Source organism: Macaca thibetana, chromosome X (genome assembly GCF_024542745.1).
Source record: "Macaca thibetana thibetana isolate TM-01 chromosome X, ASM2454274v1, whole genome shotgun sequence".
Classification (NCBI taxonomy): domain Eukaryota; kingdom Metazoa; phylum Chordata; class Mammalia; order Primates; family Cercopithecidae; genus Macaca; species Macaca thibetana.
This window is the reverse complement of record NC_065598.1, coordinates 73,558,311-73,576,598: the sequence shown is the minus strand read 5'-3', so window position 1 is coordinate 73,576,598 and position 18,288 is coordinate 73,558,311. Positions and strand designations below refer to the sequence as shown.

The 18,288-nt window shown below is 35.2% G+C and overlaps 2 protein-coding genes across 41 annotated transcripts in view; one reads left to right on the top strand and one right to left on the bottom strand.

Moving 5' to 3' along the window:
- LOC126946324 (cytochrome c oxidase subunit 7B, mitochondrial) overlaps positions 1 to 18,288 on the bottom strand; it is a 1,159,743-nt gene that overhangs the window by 293,249 nt on the left and 848,206 nt on the right. The window lies entirely within an intron of this gene.
- Positions 1 to 18,288, top strand: part of ATRX (ATRX chromatin remodeler) — a 283,723-nt gene that overhangs the window by 176,392 nt on the left and 89,043 nt on the right. For all 9 annotated transcript variants that reach the window (XM_050776271.1, XM_050776280.1, XM_050776277.1 and 6 more), the window contains 3 exons: positions 11,968 to 12,098; positions 12,711 to 12,799; positions 12,940 to 13,109. In XM_050776271.1, the coding sequence (XP_050632228.1) occupies positions 11,968 to 12,098; positions 12,711 to 12,799; positions 12,940 to 13,109 (390 nt within the window). The remainder of the gene's footprint in view (positions 1 to 11,967; positions 12,099 to 12,710; positions 12,800 to 12,939; positions 13,110 to 18,288) is intronic.

The following is an 18,288-nucleotide window of genomic DNA, read 5'->3' as shown; positions in this document are numbered from 1 at the left end:
CAAAATAAGTGAGAATATATGAAATTTGTCTTTCTTGCTGTTTCATGTGGTTTCAAATCACAGGATCTCATTCTCTTTTATGGCTGCATAGTACCCCATTGTGTACATCTACCACATTTTCTTTATTCATTCATCTGTTGATAAACTTTGGGTTGCTTCCAAATCTTGGCTGTTGTAAACAGTGCTGCAACAAACATAGGAGTGCCAGTATCTCTTCAATATACTGATTTTCTTTCTTCTGAGTATATACCCAGCTGTGGGATTGCTGTGTCATATGATAGCTCTATTTTTGCTTTTTTGAGGAACCTCCAAACTTTTCTCCATAATGGTTGTACTAATTTACATTGCCACCAGCAGTGTATGTGGGTTCCCTTTTCTCCACCTCCTCGCCAGCGTTTGTCTTTTGGATAAAAGCCACTTTAATGGGTGAGATGATATCTTATTGTAGTTTTGATTAGCATTTCTCAGATGATCAGTGATGTTGAGTACCTTTTCTTATTACCTTTTCTTATACCTATTTGCCATTTGCATGTCTTCTTTTGAGAAATGTCTACTCAGATCTTTTGCCAATTTTTAAATTAGATTATTAGAGTTTTTTTTTTCCATTTGACTTGTTTCAGCTCCTTATATATTGTGGTCATTAATCCCTTGTCAGATGGGTAGTTTGCAGATATTTTCTCCCATCCTGTGGGTTGTCTCTTCACTTTGTTGGATTGTATTCTTTCCTGTGCAGAAGCTTTTTAACTTGATATGATCCCATTTGTCCATTTTTTTGCGTTGGTTGCTTCTGCTTTTGAGGTATTACTCAAGAAATCTTTGCCCAATCCAGTGTCCTGTAGAGTTTCACCAATGGTTTCTCTTAGTAATTTCATAGTTTGAGGTATTAGATTTAACTTTTTAATCCATTTGAATATGACAATAGATACGTGTCCAGATTCATTCGTCTGCATACGTATATCCAATTTTCCCAGCACCATTTACTGAAGAGACTATCCTTTCCCCAATGCATGTCCATGGCACCTGTGTAGAGTATGCATTCACTGTAAGTGTGTGAACTTGTTTCTGGGTTTACTATTCTGTTTCATTGGCCTATGTGTCTTTTTTATGTTAGTACCATGCTGTTTTGATTACAGTAGTTCTGTAGTGTACTTTGAAGTTATGTAATGTGATTCCTCCAGTTTTGTTCATTTAGCTCAGGATGGCTTTCACTGTTCTGGGTCTTTAATGGTTCCTTATAAATTTCAGGATAGTTTTTTCAATGTCTGTGAAGAATATCATTGGTATTTATTTCACAGGGATTGCTTTGAATCTGAAGATTGTTTTGGGTGGTGTGGACATTTTAACAATATTGATTCTTTTGATCCATGAACGTGGAATGTCTTTCCATTTTTTTGGTGTCCTCTTCCATTTCTTCCATTGATGTTTTATATTTTTCATTGTAGAGTTCTTTTACTACTACTACTACTACTTCTTCTTCTTCTTCTCCTCCTCCTCCTCCTCTTCCTCTTCTTCTTCCTCTCCTCCTCCTCCTCCTCCACCTCCTTCTTCTTCTTTCTTCTTTCTTCTTCTTTCTTTTTTTTTTTTTTTTTTTGAGACAGAGTCTCATTCTGTCACCCAGGCTGGGGTGCAGTGGTGCAATCTTGGCTCACTGCAACCTCTGCCTCCTGGTTTTAGTGATTCTTGTGCCTCAGCCTCCTGAGTAGCTGGGATTAAAGGTGTGCATCACCACACTCCTCTAATTTTTGTATTTTTAGTAGAGGCAGAGTTTTGCCATGTTGGCCAGGCTGGTCTTGAATTCCTGGCTTCAAGTGATCCACTCGCATTGGTCTCCCAAAGTGCTGGAATTACAGGCATGAGCCACTGTGCCCTGCCTCACTTCTTTAATTCAGTTAATTTCTGAATATTTTATTTTAATTGTAGCTATCGTAAATAAGATTATTTGCTTGATTTCTTCAAATTGTTCATTGTTGGCATATAGAAATGCCAATGATTTTTGTATATTGATTTTGTTACTTGCCACTTAACTGAAATTATTGATCAGTTTGAATAGTTTTTTTGGTGGAGTCTTTAGTTTGTTTGTTTTTTCTTTTTCCAAATATAAGGTCATGTCATCTGCAAACAAGGATAATTTGACTTCTTCCTTTTCCATTTGTATGCGCTTTGTTTCTTTATCTTCTTTGATTACTCTTAGTAGGACTTCCAGTATGATGTTGAACAACAGTAGTGAAAGTGGGCATCCTTGTAGTGTTCAAGATCTTAGAGCAAAGACTTTCAGTTTTTTTCCCATTCAGTATGATAGTAGCTGTGGGTCTGTCGTATATAGTTTTAATATGTTGAAGTATGTTCCTCTGATACCCAGGTTTTTAGGGCTTTTTATTATGAAGGGATGATGAATATTATCACATGCGTTTCCAACATGAATTGAAATAATTATATGGTTTTTATCCTTCATTTTGTTGATATGATGTATCACATTGATTGATTTCCATATGTGTGTGTGTATATATATTTATATGTGTGTATGTGTGTATGTATGTATGTATGTTTTTTTTTTTTTGTAGAGTTGAGGTTATGGTTTTTATCCTTCGTTTTGTTGATATGATGTATCACATTGATTTTCTGTGTGTGTGTGTGTATATTTATATGTGTGTATGTATGTATGTATGTATGTGTTTTTCTGGCTTGTTTGTTTGTTTGTTTGTAGAGGTGAGGTCTCTTTATGTTGCCCAGGCTCGTCTTGAACTCCTGGGCTCAAGGGATCCTCCCACCTCGATCTCCCGAAGTGCTGGGACTACAGGTATGAGCCATCGCACTCGGCTGATATCCATAAACTGAGCCATCGTTGCATCCCTAGGATAGATCCCACTTGGTCATGATGAATGACCTTTTTAATGTGTTGTTCAATTTGTTTTGCTAGTATTTTGTTGAGGATTTTTGTGTGAATGATCATCAGGAATATTGGCCTGTAGTTTTCCTTTTTTGATGTGTCTTTGTCTGGTTTCGGTATCGTTGTAATACTGGTCTCAGAAAGAATTTGGAAGTATTCCTTCTGTATTTTTCAGAATAGTTTGAGGAGGATTGGAATTAGTACTTCTTGGAATGTTTGGTAAAATTCAGCAGTGAAGGTATTAGGTACCTGGCTTTTCATTTTTTAATTTTTCTTTGGGGGGTGGGGTTGGGGCTTTACATGCCATAATATGTTTATTTTATTTTACATTTTCATTTTAGGTTCAGGGGTACACGTGCACATAAATTGGGGTAAATTTACCCGCACATGTACCCGTGAACCTAAAATGAAAATTATTTAGGTAAATTGGGGTCTCTAGGTTTTCTTTGCTTTGGAGACTTTTTATTATTACTTTGATCTCATTAGTTGTTATTAGTCTGTTCGGGTTTTGGATTTCTTCCTGGTTCAATCTTAGTAGATTGCATGTGTCTAGGAATTTGTCCATTTCTTCTAGGTTTTCCAATTTATTGGCATATAGTTGGTCATAGTAGCCTCTAATGGTCATTTAAATTTCTGTGGTATCAGTTTTAATGTCTCCTTTTCCATCTCTGATTTCATTTATTTGGGTATTCTCTCTTTTTTTTCTTAAGAAGTCTGGCTAAAGGTTTGTGGACTTTATCTTTTCAAAAAACCAAGTGTTTCATTGATCTTTTCTACTTTTCTTCTCTTGCTTTTACTTCCTTAAGATGCATCGTTAGGTTGTTTATTCAAAGTTTTTCTACTTTCTTTGATGTTGGTACTTACAGCTATAAACTTCCCTCTGAGTACTGATTTCACTGTATCCCATAGGTTTTTGGTATGTTGTGTTTCTATTATTATTTGTTTCAAGAAATTTTTAATTTCTTTTTCAATTTCTTCACTAACCCACTGGTTATTCAAGAGTATATTGTTTACTTTTCATGTGTTCAGAATATCAAAAATTTCTCTTGTTACTGATTTCTAGTTTTAATTCATTGTGGTCAGATAAGATACTTGATATGATTTCAATTTGTTGGAATTTTAAATACTTTTTTTGGCTTAATATACGATGTCTCCTTGAGAATGATCCATGTGCTGGAGAGAAGAGTATGTATAATACAGCCATTAAATGAAATATTCTTTAAATATCTATTTTGTGTATTTGGTCTGTAGTGCATATTAAGTCTGATATTTCTTTGTTGATTTTCTGTCTGGATTATCTGTCCAACACTGAAACTGTGGTGTTGAAGTCTCCAGCTATTACTGTACTGGGGGCCTATCTCTCTCTCTCACTCTAATAATGTTTCCTTTGTATATCTGGCTGCTCCAGTGTTGGGTGCATATATATTTAAAATTATTATATCCTGGCCGGGCATGGTGTCTCACGCCTGTAATCCCAGCACTTTCAGGAGGCTGAGGTGGGCAGATCACTTTGGGTCAGAAGTTTGAGACTAGCCTGGCCAACATGGTGAAACCCTGTCTCTACTAAAAATACAAAAATTAACCGGGGTTGGTGGTGGGCCCCTATAATCGCAGCTACTCTGGAGGCTGAGGCAGGAGAATCGCTTGAATCTGGGAGGCAGAGGTTTCAGTAAGCCAAGATCCCGCCACTGCACTGCAGCCTGGGCGACAGGGGAGACTCCATCTTTAAATAAATAAATAAAATAATTATATCCTCTTGCTGAACTTACCTCTTTATTAGTATATACTGACCTTTTTTGTCTCTTCTTACAGTTTTTATCTTGAAATCTATTTTGTCTAAGTATAGTGACTTTTTTATAGGCTCTTTTTCGGTTTCCATTGGCATGGAATATATCTTTTTTTCATCCCTTTATTTTAGTCTATGTGTGTTTCTATAGGAGAAGTGTATTTCTTGGTAGGCAACTGACCAATGGCTGTTGTTTTTACATCCATTTGGCCAGTCTGTGTTTTTTGATTGGAGAATCTAGTCCTTTTGTATTCAATGTTATTGTTCTTGTTGTTATTATTATTATTATTGAGACAGAGTCTCCTTCTGTAGCCCAGGATGGAGTGCAATGGCGCAGTATCTGCTCACTGCAACCTCTGCCTCCCAGGCTCAAGCTATTCTCCTGCCTCAGCCTCCCAAGTAGCTGGGATTACAGGCACACTCCACGATGCCCAGCTAATTTTTGTGTTTTTAGTAGAGATGGGGTTTCGCCATGTTGGCCAGGCTGGTCTCAAACTCAGGACCTCAGGTCATCAGCCCATCTCAGCCTCCCAAAGTGGTGGGATTACAGACGTGAGCCACTACGCCTGGCCCCTATTATTATTATTATTTTGAGACTGAGTCTTGCTATGTCATTCAGGCTGGAGTGCTAATTTTTGTATTTTCGATAGAGACAGGGTTTCACCATGTTGGCCAGGCTGGTCTCGAACTCCTGAGCTCAACCGATCCACGCGCCTTGGCCTGCCAAAGTGCTGGGATTACAGGCATGAGCCACCGCACCTGACCACCATAATGTTTTAATTACTTTGCTTTGTAATATAATTTGAAACCAGGAAATGCCTCCACCTTTGATTTTCTTTGTCACAATTGTATTCACTATTCGGGGTGTTTTGTGGTTCCATATACATTTTAGGATTGCTTTTTCTTTTTTTCAAGGTGAATTTCTTTGGAATTTTGATGGGGATTGTGTTGAATCTGTATGTCACTTTGGGTAGTATGTACATTCTAACAGTATTAATTTTGCTAATACAGATAACGTAGACTATTTGTGTTCAATTTCTTTCATCAGTGTTTTTCAGTTTTCAGTGTACAGATCTTTCACTTCATTGGTTAAATTTATTCCTAAGCATTTTGTTTGTTTTCATACTACTATAAATGGCATTGTTTTCTTGATTTCTTTTTCTGATTATTTTCGTGTAAAGAAATGAAATTGAGTTTTGTATGTTGATTTCGTAGCCTCCAATGTTACTGAACTTATTAGTTCTAACAGTTTTTTAGTGGAGTCCTTAGGGATTTCTATATATAGGATCATGTCCTCTGCAAACTAGGATGATTTTAATTCTTTATTTCTGATTTGGATGCCTTTTATTTGTTTTTCTTGTCTAATTGCTTTTGGTAGTACTTCCAGTACTGTGTTAAAGAGAAATGATGAGAGGTGGGCATCCTTATCTTGTTCCTGATCTTAGAGGTAAAGCTTTTAATTTTTCCCCATTGAGTGTGATATGACCTGTGGGGTTTCATAAATGGCCTTTATTATGTCGAGGAAATTTCCTTCTGTAACTATTTTTTTCATTTTTCTTTTTTTTTTCTTTTTTTTTTTTTGAGACGAGTCTCGCTTTATTGCCCAGGCTGGAGTGCAGTGGTGTGATCTCGGCTCACTGCAACCTCCACCTCTGGAGTTCAAGCAGTTTTCTGCCTCAGCCTCCCGAGTGGCTGGGATTACAGGCACCTGCCAGCATGCCTGGCTAAATTTTTTGTTTTTTTAGTAGAGATAGAGTTTCACCGTCTTGGCCAGGCTGGTCTTGAACTCCTGACCTCGTGATCCACCCACCTCGACCTCCCAAAATGCTGATATTACAGACATGAGCCACTGTGCCCGGCCTTGTGTAACTATTTTGTTGAGAGGTTTTATCATGAAAGGATTTTGAACTTTGCCAAATGCTTTTTCTGCATCTATTGAGATGATTATGTCGTTTTCATCTTTTATTTTGTTAACGTGATGTATCACATTGGCTACTTTGCATGTGTTAAAACAACCTTACATCCCAGGAATAAATCCCACTTGGGCCTGGCGTATAAACTTTTTGATGTGTTGTTGAATTGGGTTAGTTAGTATTTTATTGAGGGTTTTAATATCTATGTTCATCAGTGATATTGGCCTATAGTTTTCTTTCGGTGTCTTTGTCTGCCTTTGGTATCAGGGTGATGCTTACCTCGCAAAAAGAGTTTGGAAGTATTTCCTGTAATTCTGTTTTCTGGAAGAGTTTAAGAATTGGTATTCATTGTTTTTTGAATGTTTCGTAGAATTCAGTTTTGAAGCTATCTGGTTCTGGGCTCTTTTTTGTTGGCAGGTTTTTTTTTTATTACTACTTATTTCTTTTTTCTTAATTTTATTTTTAATTTAATTATTTTATTCTATTTTATTTGAGACAGAGTATTGCTCTGTCTCCCAGGCTGGAGTGCAGTGGCGTGATCTCAGCTTGCTGCAGCCTCCGCCTCCCAGGTTCAAGCAGTTCTCCTGCCTCAGCCTCCCAAGTAGCTGGGATTACAGGTGCCCACCACCATGCTTGGCTAATTTTTTGTATTTTTAGTAGAGACGGGGTTTTGCCATGTTGGCCAGACTGTTCTCGAACTCCTGACACCGTGTGATCCACCTGCCTGGGCCTCCCAAAGTGTTGGGATTACAGGCGTGAGCCATCTTAATTTTGTTGGTATAAATTTATGGGGTACATGTGTAATTTTGTTACATGGATATATTATGTAGTGGTGAAGTCAGGGCTTTTAGTGTACCCACAGAATAATGTACATTCTACCCATTAAGTAGTTTCTCATTCACTCTTCTCCTTTTCCCCCACCCTTCCAAGTCTCCATTGTGTATCATTACACACTCTACATCCATGTGTTCAGATTATTTAGCCCCATTTATAAGGGAGAACATGACACTACTTATTTTTCTGTGTCTCAGTTGTTTCACTTAAGATAATGGCCTCCAGTTCCATCCTTGTTACTGCAGAAGACATGCTTTTGTTCTTTTTTATGGCCAAATAGTATTCCACTGTGTATATATACTACATGTTCTTTATTGATCTTTTGATAGACACTTAGGTTGATTCCATAGCTTTGCTATTGTGAATAGTGCTACAATAAACATATAAATGCAGGTATCTTTTTTTAAAATCTTTTTGATATAATGATCTCTTTTTCTCTTGGTAGATACCTAGTAGTGGGATTGCTGGATCAAATGTTAGTTCTATTTTTAGTTCTTTGAGTAATCTCCATACTGTTTTTTCATGGAGTTTGTGCTAATTTACATTCCCACCAATAGTGTAAACATATTCTCTTTCCTCCCCATCTTTGCCAGCATTTATTTTTTGACTTTTAAATAATAGCCATTCTAACTGGGGAAGATATGTCATTGTGGTTTTGATTTGCATTTTTCCGACGTTTAGTGATGTTGAGAATTTTTTCATATGCTTGTTGGCCATTTGTTATATCTTCTTTTGAAAAATGTCTATTTATGACTTTTACCCACTTTTTAATGGAATTATTTGTTTTGTTTTTTGTTGTTGTTTGAGTTCCTTGTAAATTCTAGATATCAGTCCCCTGTTGGGTGTATAGTTTGGAAATATTTCCTCCCATTCTGCAGATTGTCTGTTCACTCTGTTAGTTATTTGTTTTGCTGTACGGAAGCTTTTTATTTAAGTCCCATTTGTGTATTTTTGTTTTTGTGGCTTTGCTTTTGAGGTCTTAGTGATGAATTATTTGCCTAGAGCAATGTCCAGAATGAATTTCTCTAGGTTTACTTCTAATATTTTTATTGTTTCAGCTCTTACATTTAAGTCTTTAATCTATCTTGTGTTGATTTTTGCATGTGGTTAGAGATAATGGTGCAGTTTCATTCTTCTGCATGTGGGAATCCAATTTTCTTAGAACCATTTATTGAAAAGAGTGTCCTTTCCTAAGTATATGTTTTCGTTGACTTTGTCAAAGGTCAGTTGACTGTTAGTATGTGTCTCTATTTCTGTGTTCTGTACTCTGTTCCATTGATCTTTGTGTCTATTTTTGTACCAGTACCATGCTGTTTTGTTTACTGTAGCCTTGTAGGGTAATTTGAAGTCAAGTAATGTGATACCTTCGGCTTTGTTCAAGAATTAATATTATTGGCCAGGCATGGTGGCTCACGCCTGTAATCCCAGCACTTTGGGAGGCTGAGGCAGGCAGATCACTTGAGGCCAGGAGTTCGAGACCAGCCTGGCCAACGTGGCAAAACCCCGTCTCTACTAAAAATACACACACACAAAAATAATAAGCCAAGCATGGTGGCAGGCACCTGTGGTCCCATCGGTAGCCTGAGGCAGGAGAATGGCTTGAAGCCATGAGGCTGAGGTTGCAGTGAGCCGAGATCGTGCCCCTGTACTCCATCCTGGGCAACAAGGAGCGAAACTCCGTCTAGGGGAAAAAAAAAAGAGAGAATTAATATTATTAAAATGACCATACTACCCAAAGCATTCTACAGATTCAAACCTATTTCTATCAAAATACCAATGTCATTTTTTATATAATTAGAAAAAAAAATCCCTAAAAGTCTTATGGAACCAAATAAGAGCCCCAGTAGCCTCAGTCTCTTTATTTGTAATTGCTTTGTTGAGACTGTTTCTTTCTTATTCAGTGTTGATATATTGTATGTTTGTAGGAATTTATTTCCTGTAGATTATTCAACTTCTTGGTATATAATTTTTCATACTAGTTCTTTATGATCCTTCTTTATTTCTGAGGCATTGGATTGTAATGTGTTCATGTCTATTTTATTTATTTGAGTCCTCTCACTTTTAATAGGCTAAGGGTTTGTTGGCTTGCCTTATTTTTTTTCAAAAAACCAGATTTTTTCTCTATATCATCTATTATTTGATTTACTAATGCTTTGATAATTATTTCCTTCCTTCTGCAAGCTTTGGGTTTAGCTTATTCTTTTTCTAGCTTCTAGAGGTGTAAAGATAGATTCCTTATTTGAGATTTTTTTTTTAATGTAGGCATTTATCATTAAAATTTTCCTTTTATTACTAAAGTATTTTCTTTAACCACATTCAAATGAAATTAGAAACCAATAACTGAAGGAAAGTTTAAAAATTTACAAATACATGTAAATTAAACAACATATACCTAAGTAACCAATGGACCAAAGAAGAAATCACAAGGGAAATTGAAAAATGCTTAGAGGTTAATGAAAACAAAAACACAGGGTTCTAGAATATGGGATATAACTTAAGTAATACTTAGAGAGAAATGTATGGTGGTAAATACCTGTATTAAAAAAGAAGAAGGATCTCAAATTTATAATCCAACCTTCTACTTTGAGAAAGTAAAATAAGAGCAAATTAAACCGAAAACAAGCAGGAGGGAGGAAATAATAAAGAAATATGGTAACAGAAAAACAGTAGGGAAAATCATTGAAACCAAAAGTAGGTTCTTTGAAAAGATTAACATAATGGACAAACCTTCCTTCACTTACAAAGTAATGGAAAAAAAAAAAAGGCACAGCTAAAATAAGGGCTGGCTACAGTGAATCATGCCTGTTAACCCCAGCCTTTTGGGAGGCCAAGGTAGAACAATCCTTTAAAGCTAGGAGTTTAAGAACAGCCTGGTCAACAAAGCAAGACCCTGTCTCTACAAAAAATAAAATAAAAAAAAAAAATTAGCCAAACCTAGTGGCAGGCACCTGTAGTACCAGCTTTTGGGAGGCTAAGGCAGGCAGATGGCTTGAGCCCGCAGGAGTTCGAGGTTGCAGTAAGCTGTGATTGCACCACTTCACTCTAGCCCGGGTGACAGTGTAAGACCCTGTATCAAAAAAGAAAAAAAAAAAAAACAGAAAGAAAAATGACCTAAAGTAAGGAATAAAAGAGTATCACTACCTACCTGACAGAAATAAAAAGAATTATAAGTGAATATTGTCAACAGCTGTATGCCAAGAAATTATATACCTCATTTTCATAGCAGTGATTTCTGTTACACAATAGAAATACCTCTATCAGGCAAAATAATAATCGGCAGGTTTTTATGCATTATTAGTGTTTCATATCACTACTAAATTTTCTATCATTCACTCATGGAGGCAAAATTTGCTAATTATTTAAACAACTTACATTGATTAAAACCATGAATAGGAAAATATGTTATTGCTTAAATGCTGTTTTTTCCTTTTGATCGGTTTTATTCTTTTGCATGTTACCTTCTTGATAATATTATTATATTAATGAAATGTGCATTCATTTTCTTTATGTTTTGTAGGAAAATGATAATTCTGTTGAAATTATTCTGGATAGAGCAAAGCTAATATTTACATTTTATGTACATCAAAAGCATAATTTTTGGAAGGTCTTTTTTTTTTTTTTTTTTTTAAGGAGACAAGGTTTGCTCTGTCACCCAGGCTGGAGTGCAGTGGTGCAATCATAGCTCATTGTAACCTCAAACTCCTGGGCTCAAGTGATTATCCCACTTCAGCCTCCCAAATATATAGGGTATCTAGGGCTATAGTTGTGTGCCATCATACCTGGCTAATGTTTTTGGGTTTTTTTTTCTTGGTAGAGACGGAGTCTCGCTGTGTTGTCCAGGCCTGTCTTGAACTCCTGGCCTCAAGCGGTCCTCCTGCCTCGGCCTCCCAAAGTGCTGTGATCACAGGTGTGAGCTACTGTCACTGCCCTAGGAGTAATTTTTTTTGAGTGAGCATGGTTGGTGAGAGTCAGTAAAGGATGATCTGCATGGAGCGAAGTTTATTTATAACAGGCGTTTGTAATCTAGGATCCATGGATAGAATTTAGGTGATTATATGTACCTGGATAAGAAAAAAGTTATGTATTAATTTCCCTTAACCTCTAGCTAAAGCAGCAGCATTTTTTCCAGTGATGAATAGAGGCAGCAATCTATAGTAGTGTTAGTGATAACCATGACTTTGTTACCAATAGAAATCAGAACTATTTTTACATGTTGTTCCTGATACCTCAAAATCATTTATGTTTACTTCAGAATTTTAGGTATTTATTAAACCTGTGCATATTTTGTTACTTAATGCATTAATTTTACAAAGCACATATTTCTGTAGTACAAATTTGTTCTTTAATGTTTTGATAATTTCTATATGATGGGTTTCTTTTGCAATCCTATTTATTTTACGTGTTTCAAAACGATATTCTAAGAAAGAGAGTTTATAAGCTTCTCTACACTGCCAAAAGGGTTTATGTCACAAGATTAAAACTCCTAATCTAGAAACTTGGTTGATATAGACAATTTTTGTGTCTTTAACCATATTTCTTTTGATCAGGTGTGGGCAATAATAGTGAAGGTGGAAGAGGAAAGGCAGGTGCAAAGCTTTTCCAAGATTTTCAGATGTTAAGTAGAATATGGACTCATCCTTGGTGTTTGCAGCTAGACTACATTAGCAAAGAAAATAAGGTAAGTCAGGTAACTTAGTTTAAAGGCATCTATTCAAAGCAGAATAAACTTAGAAGAATAATTGACCTACAGACTATATATTCAAATTTTCTATTGCTTTGTTCTATTCTATGTCTTATTTCTAACTTCTATATGTCTTGCATGTATTATGATTATAGAAGGAGTGTTAAATGTTATTTTGTTGAGCCCATTTTTAAAAACTTTTTATTTTGAAATAATTTTATACTTATAGAAAAGTTGCAAAAATAGTTGTGAGAATTCCCCTATACCTTTGACCCGGTTTCCTCTAATATCAGCATGTTGCATTAGTAAAGTTATCAAAACTAAGAAATTAACTTTGGTACAATACTGTTAACTAAATGGCAGACTTTATTTGGATTTCTTCAATGTTTTTACTTATGTCTTTTTTTGTTTTCCATGATCCAATCTAGGACCTCCTATTGCATTTAGTAAGCGTATCTGTCCTGTCTTCTTTGTCTACTAAAATCTATAATAGTTCCTCAGTCCTTCCTTAGCTCATGCCAATTAACTTATTCTTAAATGAACATCATTATAACTTCCAATATAAGTTGAGATATTCTATTAAAATAGTGGTCATTTTTTTTTCTCTAGGGTTATTTTGACGAAGACAGTATGGATGAATTTATAGCCTCAGATTCTGATGAAACCTCCATGAGTTTAAGCTCCGATGATTATACAAAGTAAATTGAATACTTTTTCGTGCTCTCCTGTATTGACAAAGTTAAAACCCCTACTTGCTGATTGACCTCTTATAATTGGCATTTACATCTTTCCTATGCTTTTCTAACAATCTGAATGGTTTTTTTTTTTTTTTTTTTAGAAAGAAGAAAAAAGGGAAAAAGGGGAAAAAAGATAGTAGCTCAAGTGGAAGTGGCAGTGACAATGATGTTGAAGTGATTAAGGTGTGGAATTCAAGATCTCGGGGAGGTGGTGAAGGAAATGTGGATGAAACAGGAAACAATCCTTCTGTTTCTTTAAAGCTGGAAGAAAGTGAGTCTAATGAATGTTGTCTTTATCATGGAACAGTGATTTGGAAAATGTCATGTCGTTAGTCCTTCTTTCAGTCACTTACCTGACTAATTGACTCAACGGAATTTCTTTCCTCAATTGATGAGTCTAATCAAGTACTCATAATTACAGTAAATATCTGATGAATCTTTAATTTATAAGCAAGCTACTCTGTGCTCTCTGGTATTTGGGAGGAAAGGTAAAAAGAAAAACTAATGTTTATTTACTTGTATATACCTAAACTCTATTATTTTAACTACATGTGTTAGCTAACTGAATTCTTGAGCAGGCTTGCAGTATAGTTGATAGTTTTAAAAATGAGTAGGAAAACTGGAATTCAGACCTAGATATGTCTAATCTCAAAGTCACCATAATATTTTCACTTAACTGTATGGGAATAAATGGAAACATTTCAGATGATCAGTTGTGATTGTAGTTAAGTTTTAGTCAGTATTATACAGTAAAACTATTTTAAGCATTTAGTCTTTTTCCTTTGTGATTCTTCATAATCTGCAATTATCTACTTTAGGTTTCCTGTATATTATGTACAGTTTGTATCACCTCCTTTGTTTTCTTTCTGTCTCTCTTGTGCATGAAAGTGAAGTCTTAGACTGAACTCTGCAGTGGTTTAAGTTGTCTTTACCTATATATGAGTTGAAGGATTAGTGTTGAGACACTGTATCCTACTAGTGCAGCCTGTATGTCTAGGAGCTTAAAAACTGGGACCAAATATCTGCCTATTTGAAATAGCAGATACTGTGAAGAGAGAACAAGGTAGTGGCTTTAAATATTTGGCATTTGGGAGTTGTGGAGCAAAGTAGTTAACTGTCTGTAAGGAGAAGAGAGTTGTGGGGGCTAACTAGGTTAGTGATCCTGTGATCAAATAAACTTGGCTGGTCTCAGGCCTACAGCTGAAATAACTTGGTGATTAATTATTTTAATTTTATTTTTTATAATTTCAACTTTTATTTTCAGGGCTACATATGCTAGTTGGTTAACATGGGTATATTGCATGATGCTTAGCTTTGGGGTGTGATTGATTCCATCCCCAGGTACTGAACATAGTACTCAGTAGTTAGTTTTTCAGTCTTTGCCCCCTTTCTCTCTCCCCACTCTAGTAGTCCTCTATGTCTGTCGCTCTGCTCTTTATATCCATGTGTACCCAGTGTTTAGCTCTTACTTATATGTAAGAACATGCAGTATTTGGCTTTCTGTTTCTGTGTTAATGCACTTAGTATATAATGGCCTCCAGCTGCATCCTTGTTGCTGCAAAGGATATGATTTTGTTCTTTTTTGTGGCTGTGTATATTCCATGGTTTATATGTACCACATTTTCTTTATCCAATCCACTGTTGATGGGCACCTAGGTTGATTCCATGTTTTTGCTATTGTGAATAGTGCTGTATATGAGTGCATGTGTCTTTTTGGTAGATTTATTTTCCTTTTGTTTTATACTTGTAATGAGATTACTGGGTCAAATTGCAGTTCTGCTTTAAGTTCTTTGAGAAATCTCTAAACTGCCTTCCATAGGTGATTAACTAATTTACATTCCCAACAACATAAATGTTCCCTTTTCTTTGCCCCTTCTCCAGCATCTGCTGTTTTTTGACTTTTTAATAATAGCTATTCTGACTGGTGTGAGATCGTATCTCATTGTGGTTTGGATTTGCATTTCTCCTGTGATTAATGATGATGAGCATTTTTTCATGTTTGTTGGCTGCTTGTGTGTTCTCTTTTGAGAAGTATCTGTTCTTGTCTTTTGCCCACTTTTTAATGGAGTTATTTGTTTTTTTGCTGTTGAATTAAGTTCCTTATAGATTCTGGATATTAGACCACTGTTGGATACATAGTTTATGAGTATTTTCTCTCATTCTGTAGGTTGTCTGTTTACTCTGTTGATAGTTTTTTTTGTTATTTTGTGTTTTTTTGTTTGTTTTTTGTTTTTGCTGTGCAGAAGCTCTTTAGTTTAATTAGGTCCTAGTTGTCACTTTTTGTTTCTATTGCAATTGTTTTTGAGAAATTAGTCATAAATTCTTTATAACTTGGTGATTTCTTTATAAACATTTCTCTCTTCAGTACCTCCATGTAATAGACAGATGGCAGTCTAACAGTAGACTCTGACTTCTCTTAAGAAATCAGGGGAATAGTGAAAATTAAACTACAAAATTTCTCTTCTCATTCTTCTCTTCTGTTACCCCATAAAAGCAGTTTACTATCAGTGTTCATCTTCTGGATAGATATAAAGAATATTTTTATCAGAATAATACATTATTATAGTGTAATTTAAGGCAGTGAGAGGTTCCTGTATCTCCTTCACTGCTGCCCCAATCTGCCTTTTCCACATAAATTCCTCAGTCTCTCATATCATAGTTAAAAATATATAAAGTTTACATATTCCTGGAAATTATTTTCTTAAAATACTCTTGTTGAATTTTTTTCTCATAACTTATGGCTAGGAGGAGCAGAAGAGTAGACCAGTCAGTGTGCATTGTCCTGTGCTATAAATGGGTTACGTAAGAGTATACTGAGATTTTTTTTTTTTTAAGTGTACTGAGATGTTGATCCTTCATCACTTGGGAGTACAATTGGAATCTGAGGCAGCTGGTTTGCCTCCATAAATGAGTAGTCTCTTCTATTTTTCCTGGTCTACTATATAAGCATTAACAGTTTTTACATATGCCATAATGTGAATGGGTTGGAAAGCACTGAGGGCAGAATGTAGGAGGCTACATGTCATGAGCCCGAAAACATGCAGGGAAGGCCATCAGTTCCAAAAGACAAATTTTGACCACTTGTCTAGGATTTTTGTTTCATTTTAGTTGTGTGCAATCAAATATAAGTCATTTGTATATGGATATATTTTATATATTTTTGTAGCTTATGTACCTGTATAGTATATTAGAAGCATTCTCCAGAACTAATAGATAATAAGAATTTATTTTTTTCTTTGCATCTGAGTTAAGTCCATATAAAACGGAGTGTATCATAATGTATGGACATACATAGCTGGTACTGTATAACTTTTAAAAAATTACTTTCTTACAGTAAATATAAGAAAACCTGAATAAGAAGTATTAAGGGGCTAGTCTGCCTCCTTAGCGCAGTAGACAGCACGTCGGTCTCATAATCTGAGGGAAGTATTAAAGGGCTGACAATGTTGTACCTGGAATTTGAAATGGATATTAAATAATTAATTAGCTATAATTGTGCTACAATATGATTTTTGCCACATATTTTATTTTCACGTCAAAGAGTTACTGTTTGCTTTAATCCTTTTGTAGTAGCTTTCTCATTTTTCTGAGAAGCAGCATCTTGAATGAGTCATTTAAGTTTAGCTTACATCATCCCTATTTCTGTGTTTTAAATGTTTTATTAGAAGGAGAGTTTGTGATCACGAAATGACTATGTAAATTACTTCAAAGTGTAGATTTATTATTAAGTATTTTTAGAGTAAGCTTCATTGGTAAGCATTTGCATTTTAAAACATATGTAATTAATTGCATAGATATAAACTTTTGTGACAGAATCCTTGTATATGATGTAGAGCCATAATATTAGTACTAATATACCATATTTATTCACTCAACAGATATTTATAAAGTGCTTACTATATGCCCAGACATAAGGAGGGAACTGATAAGCCTAAATGGTAAATTGAAGAAGGTATGCTATGGAAATCCTAGGGAGATGCTAGTCTTGAGACTAGCAGCTTTGATTTTCATTTATCCAGGGACAGAATTTGAGGCTTCGAGCCCTCTGTAAGTTGGAGAGTTCTGTGACCCCTTCTCAAAGCCGAATCCCTTTAAAGTTTACAATCCCATGGACAATCCAGGGAGTTGACACGGAAGTTTATCTATTTCAGCCAGGGCTCTTGGTTGGGAAAAATAGTTTCATTGAATTTACGGTCATGACCTTCACCTCACATACTTTATGGTTTGAATTTATGTTACTCATATATTCTTAAAAAATCCTAAGCTGAAATATTAACTTCACAAGTAATTCTGAGTTGGTGATTCCCTAGAGACCTGGTAGAAGCAAATGTAGAATCACTCTGGAATAATATGACATTAACTAGGGCTACCCAGAAATTTCACAAATTGTAGCTACACCTGTGAAAATAACCTTAGGAAAAGCTAGGAACAGAAAGTATTAGTAGTCAACCTGAGGAAAGTTAGCATACAAAATAAATGGCATGATTAGATTCTCAAGAACTTCTGATGATAGAAGTATTTGATAAAGACTATACATATGTCTAAAATGGTATTTTTAAAATTCCAATCATAACTTTATGCCAGAAAATTTAAAACTTAAAATACACAGTATTTAAGAAAAATATACTCAGCAATTAGCATTCATTGCAGTCATTTCATATCAGCCAAAAACAAGAAACAATCTAGATGTCTATGAGGAGAACTAATAAATGATAGTGTATTCATGCAGTGGAATACTGCATGGTAGTTAGAATGATTGAACGGGAACTCCATGACAAGCATGAGTAAGTCTTGCTTTGAGTGAAAAAGTAATTTGTAGGATTTTACAAACAGTATAGCCATTTGTATAGTTTAGTGATACACATGCAGTAAAAAACATAAAACACATGCAAAAAAGGGTAAATATATAATTTAGGGGTTTAGTTACCTATTGGAAAAGAAGGAAGGAAAGAGAATGGGATCATGTAGGATCTTATATTAGGCTTCGGATTATTAGGCTTCAGCTTCATCCGAATTTTTAACAGTGTTAAAATTTGATGAAGATGGAATGTGGAAGCACATTTGTTTCTTATCTCTTAAATACTTTTCTGAGTATTTAAATTTTTGTAACAAAAATATATTTTAAAATACTTTGTATTAAAAAGCAATTGGGAAAGTGTATAAACATGCTAAACCTGCATATTTCTTATTTTGAATCAAACTATGTTGAAATCTTTTAATACATTATTTTATGCTACTTTCTCCTTCCACCTTTCATAGTCAAAGTTTGTGGGGAAAATATATAAGAACAAAATCATTTACTATGATATACTGATTCTGGGGTCAATTCTTGTTGGCGGTTTCCAGATCCTAGTAGCACAGTGAAATGTTTTCTACCCCCGAGGTCTTTTCTGTCGTGATGACTGAGCCTTTCCATCTCTGTTGATTGCTGTCTCATGGAGTATGTTTGG